Source organism: Dicentrarchus labrax, unplaced genomic scaffold (genome assembly GCF_905237075.1).
Source record: "Dicentrarchus labrax unplaced genomic scaffold, dlabrax2021, whole genome shotgun sequence".
NCBI lineage: Eukaryota > Metazoa > Chordata > Actinopteri > Moronidae > Dicentrarchus > Dicentrarchus labrax.
In genome coordinates this window covers 26,716,593-26,722,592 of record NW_026136705.1, presented here as the reverse complement: position 1 = coordinate 26,722,592, position 6,000 = coordinate 26,716,593, and the positions used below count along the sequence as shown (strand labels likewise).

Sequence of the window (6,000 nt, the reverse complement as noted above, 5' to 3'; positions counted from 1 at the left end):
GTCACTGTAATCCTTCTGCATGTAACCTGTTACTTTTCGGGCCTGGTTGTGTGTCAGGCTAGTCATGGCCCTTTGCAGTGCTCTCTGGTGGTTTTGCTTTCTCTGTGGCCATGTGGGCTTTGAGAACAGTGACTGAAGTCAAAATGGTTGACAAGCAGCCAACTGAGCCAAGCCCTACAGAGCTGCGATGACCTCATTCTCTGTCTCTCTGCTCCATCAGCTCCACTCATTGACCCCGAGTGAGGAGAGAGCTGCTGAGGGGAGCTGGCTCCCTCTGCTGGAGACACTTTGAATAATTATTTTATCCACAATCCCAGGAACTTGCATAGGAATACTGCAGAAATACTATTTTGGGCCACTTGGGGGCAGCAGAAACAAGCTATGGACACAACATTGACATATTATCACCTTTTACGCTTCTATGTCAAGTGTGTTGGCAAATAGTTGCTGATCTACACATACAGCAGTTAAGCACCATCATGAGTCCATCTCATTAATGTAATTCCAATATTCACACTCTTTTAGCTCTGTTTTTAGTCCCTACCAACTTCTGAAGGAAATCTGGGTCTTCACCTGACAAATGCTAAGTTCAACCAGCTAGTTGCTAACTATGCCTGTCTTCTGTTTGGTGCTGTGCAGGTAGAGCTACTAGAGCAAACAAAAAAAAAGTAAAGTTGTGGCCGGACCGCTGAACAATGAGTTAAACTTGCTATATAGCAGCATAGAACGGAGGGGACCTACGACTACATTTCATGGTCGACGGTTTGAACTTACATTATTGTGTAACATAAAGAAGAAATAGACACAGAAAATAAGACAGGAAGCGCACATACAGATAAAAAGAGAGACAGTGAGTGAAAGACGAAGGTAAAGAAGGAGAGAGGTTTTAGTCCTGTGTAATGATTTTGGGTGAACTGGCCCCTTAACACAACCATACGCGATGATGTTGATCGAGCAGTTTTTATCACGCTTTAAAACACAAAACAAGTGCACTTTTGCAAAGATACATTATTGATTTTAATCACAATCTATCACAGCTGAAACATTTCTCATTGGAGAGGACTGAGGCAGTGTAGCCAGGCTAGCAGCCCAAATCCTCTTGAACTGGAGAATAAAGAAAATAGTTTGCTTACGAAAATATATTTAGACACATCTATTTGAAGATTAGCTACAACCAGTTAATTTAGCACAGCATACAATTTATTCTCTGCTGGCAAAGAAAGGCAGGATTTGGTCTCCTCACAGATTACCCAGATAGCAAGCAAATTTGAAGGCCTTTCTTTAGGCAACCAAAGAGCCACTATTGGTCCGATGCTGCCAAAGCTGTTTGAAAATGATCACAGTCGTCAGATTTTGACCAACTGACCAGATAATGATATCCTGTCATCTAAACAGCAACGTCGGCCTAACATTGGCTTGCCAACAAGCTAACTCAATAAGACACTTGAGGTCCCATGAACATATTTTTACAGGCTTCCTACAGAAGTTCGACTTTGTGTCCACTGGGTAGCTTTTTTTCTGTTAGCAGTGTTAATCAAGCATCTAGAGGGAATGTCGGTGCAGTATGGCTAAAACTTTTTTCACGTTTTACACATTTTAAACTACTCTAGTAGCAAGGAATTTGTGCTGCAGCCTGTCAAGTCACAGTACATGTCTATGTCAAATTAAGTGACAACTTAAAACTCAACCTGACGCACTAAATCATGCAGGAGCTTCTAGAATTATGCATGAAGACTTATTATTATTATTATTATTATTATTATTACACAAATGAGAATCAGTCATCAAGGTCAGGCTGAATATCAGAAATAGCAAAAAACAAACGGTCAGTTCAATATATACAAAAAGCTCTCAGTAGGCATTATGAAATATACAGTATATAGGTAATAACAGGGCTTTTAATTTGTTAACAGAAAATAAATAGACTCTGAATGTCTATATTCAAAGGAAATCTGAGAGACAACTGATGTCACTTAGGTTGCCTGTGTAAGTTACATCTGTTTATTGCTCTTAATACGCGTCCTGTACAAATGCAACTACTATAATATCTTTACTACTTCATCATGTGTATAATGTGGTCGTTTTACTGGCAGCAGGAAAGTGAAAACAGCTGTCAACGTTCAATAGTTGAAGGTTTTTTTTTTTGTTCCAAATATAAATAACCCACCTCAGTGTAAAGGCGAGATTCAGTGTGAAGGGTTCTGTCAGCTTTCTACCCTGAACTGCAATCATGCTGCGTATCAGTGAAACAGACTGCAGCACCTTAAAGACGAGCACCCAGTGGACACGAAGCCATCAACATGCTTCCTTGTGTAAAAAGCTTGAACAGAGCCAGGAAAACTCAGTAAACGATTTACATAATATTGTGCTTTAAAATGTTCTTCCACCATCTTAAGACCCCCATAAAATCATGCTCCAGTTCCATACATCCAGCCATCCAACCCTAAAGCTCAACCCCCACCCCCACCCACCCTTTGCAATGCATCACACCCATGGGAGGGAGTGCAAGCTTGCACTTCTTCTCATGGATGTGAGACATTGCACAGTCCCAACCCAGATCCCACTTTTACAACCAGATGAAAGCTACATGTGAACAGCACATACCCATGCACCTCAGAGGCTAACAAGACCTCAAAAAAAAAAAAGAAAACACAATAACACAGTGGGCACATAAAAACAAAAGTAAACCAAACTACCCAATCTGAACATTTTTTAAATGTTCATCAGAACTGTAACGCAGGAGGGCTGCTCTACAGTTACATCAGAAAAAAACATTCACTGAGCGTGCCCATCTTACAAATATATCTTTATATATATAACTATTTACATGCAGAGTAGCAATCATAGTAACACATCCACTTCCTCGTCCCCTGGGCTAGCACAGGTGTGGTGGCTTTGAGGAGGATCTCATGCTACATGCTAGATGGCACCAGGTTTCTTTGAACGTGCATTAGTGACAACTGGAAGCTGAGACGGCACTCTTTTGGTAAGTTTGGTAGCATTTGGTTCCACGTGAGCAAGAGATCAACTGAGGAAACTGAACAGTCCTGATTAATAAATGGAACAAAATGCTTAAGATCTTTCTGTCTTTTGACCACAACTTCTCCACAGTGTGGAATTGTAATTGATCAGATAATGACAAATTCATAACTTTACATTTATAGGTCAGCCTGAGTATCGACCAACGTGCCTGTAGTACCATATGTCAACAGCTGTCAAATAGTGAATGTTAACATTGAAAGCTTACTCAAATGTGGAATCTTGTTGATTTATTCTTTAATATTTGAATATTTGAATACTGTCAAATGGAGGGGAACTAAGGTATTGAGAATGGTTTGGTACCAAAACTCAGGCACTGAATTGGAACTACTATTGTTAAGTGATACAAGCCCTATTTATTCCCTGCCATAGAGCGTGTACAGCCCCTACCCTGTGTGACATCTTGCTGTGAACTATTCATGCTGAAAGGGAGGACAACTGAGGGAACTACAGAATATATTACTCTTTGTTTCACAAACTGAAACTCATGGTGTATCCCAAATCCATTCATGCAATATCTTTAGCATGTACTACATACTAATCCTTATACTATACTGTTTTAGCAGTTAGTATAAAGAAATAAACATACTTTACCATTATTGTGCAATGTTGGATGGAATATCACTGCCAAATAAACTCTTTAATAATAAAAATAAAACTATTTTCTTTGTGCATGGTGACAGCATGCTCAAATTGTACACTGTATTTAGTATGCACACTCTCTGGTTTGAGTACGCTAAACTTTGTCATTTACAGTACACCATGGATGCATATTCAAAATCTGCTTAGAATTAGTATGCAGTATGGAATTGGGACATCCCATCAGTTTGTTCACTTTGTTCTGCAGCGATCTCTCATTCTCGCATTTCGGGGATCAGCCCCTTTGATTCAAGGGAAGGCGACATCCACATGGAGCTGGATGCAGCCTTACTGTAATCTATAAGCTCACCTGCCAAGTAGGGATGGGACAAACAATCGATACAGCAATATATCACAATACTATCTCCTGTGATACTGAGACAGAGCTGCAACTTTCTTTTACTCCAGAATGTTTAGCTCTGAACTGTTCTGATTTCTGGCAATTTGGCCTTTTGCAGTTAGCTAGGAAACAGAAAAATAATAGACTTTTCGCATATATTTAGCAATTTTAGTTTTTTTCTTCAGTTGCATACTTAATCACAGATGACTGTCTTGCAGTATATGACAAAATCACATGTTCAGTGATTCGATTCTGTGCAATGTATCGTGATTTCCCAACCCTACTGCAGAGTGCTAACTTAGTATTTACCTGGTCAAAATAGTCAACTTAACATTCTCCATCAAAAGGCCATGTTTCAATGTTAATGTAGGAATCAGACCGAGACATTAAAAGTTAAATTTAGAAATGTTAGCAAAGAGCTTTATTTTAAAACAACCTCATACACATTTATTTTTATTTTATTATTTCTCACATGACTACTGCAGGCAGTATGGAGAGCAGCCAATCAAAGGCCAGTTCTTTTCAACCTTGAAACTTTACTTAGTCAAGCTCACTTGTTACTTCTCTGTGCGAACCAAATAGTACATCATCTCAGCTCAGATTTTTTAATAAAACAGCCCACTGTTCAGCTCAAATCTCGCCCAGTTCCCAGTTGTCATGATCGCTTCATTACTGCCACCTTAATCCATTGCACAACCAACAGGCTGTAGCATTTTCTGAGAAGATTTGGTCTTTGATTATTTGTTCCCTTGTCAAAAAAAGCCCAAATAAAACAGTCACCCCAGACAAGCTCAATTTGGTCAAACCCAAGATCTGAACCACTGATCCAAAATTTAGGTGGGGGGGAGAGGGGGATTTCAACCACCACCAACCCTGGGAGCCCTGAGGATGAGGGAGGGCGGGGCGGGGGGGGGGGGGGGGGGGGGGGAGGGGTTGACGTCTGGGTCTTCTTGTCGTTCAATCATTCCTGTCGGAGAGAAGCAGTGTGTCTTTAAGGGGTAGTAATGATTTCCTGTTTCGAAATAAACAAAACACAGGTGCAGTCAGTACATTTTGTACAAATGTTTAGTCAGCTTTAAAAAGTGAAAAAAAATGAAGGCAGACAAGTTTTTGTATTACAGTCTTAAGTTTTGGCCATCATTCTATGTTTGTTCACTGAAATGCAGAGAAAACCAAGGTGACAGTTACTTTAAGGGCAACTTCGTGGTTAAACGTTTACCTACAGTACTCACCGTAGTTGTGCACAGTTTTGGGACAGTTTGCTTTTCCTCGTTTTCACTTTCAAATAAACAATTTGGATAACTTGGCTTAATGCTGTGTTCACATCATACGGGATAACAACTTGTAAGCGTTCACGTCATCAGGATATTTGAATGATTAGAGTTAGTTGTTTGAGGATTAATAAAATCTTCCATGACAGCATGACACAGGTGAACTTGGTTGCTGCTGGTTTGTTTGGACCTTTTTTAAGTGTACAGTCAAATATATCAGAGCTTTCAGAGTTTCCAATTGTAATTACAATAATAATAAGTCAGAACATCATAATTATGATAACTCCGATTTGATATGAACGCGGCATGAGCCTCAATGTTAGTTATTTGAAAATGTGACTTTAGCCACTCCTTGTATTAGTATTTAAAAAAAAATAGAATCTGGCAGACAGTGCAAACTAAAGTGAATTAACAAAACAATCTACACATGCATCACTTCAGATGATTGCCAGCAGCATACTCTTTAGTAGAAAATAATTTACATTTGAATGCACCTTAAGCAGTTTGGCATGATACATAGCCCTTGTGCTGCATTCATGACACATAGGAAATGGGAAAACTCTATGTCAAGTGGTATTTTAAGTGGGATTTAAAAAGTATGTCAATGTTTTGTTTTTGTTTGTTTTTTTTTTGGCTGATCTTACACATAAGATTAGGTTACAAAAAAGATCACAGTGCTGTAGTGCAGTTTAATAAGCCAGTTTATATTGG

At 39.3% G+C, this 6,000-nt stretch overlaps 1 protein-coding gene across 2 annotated transcripts in view; it reads right to left on the bottom strand.

Moving 5' to 3' along the window:
- Positions 1-944: 944 nt before the first annotated feature.
- The window catches only part of pof1b (POF1B actin binding protein), a 32,508-nt gene continuing 27,452 nt past the window's right edge, over positions 945-6,000 (bottom strand). Inside the window, exon 13 of one of the 2 annotated variants that reach the window (XM_051402307.1) lies at positions 945-5,030. In XM_051402307.1, the coding sequence (XP_051258267.1) occupies positions 5,010-5,030 (21 nt within the window). In that variant the 3' untranslated portion in view covers positions 945-5,009. The remainder of the gene's footprint in view (positions 5,031-6,000) is intronic. The other variant, XM_051402308.1, reaches the window with a different exon arrangement.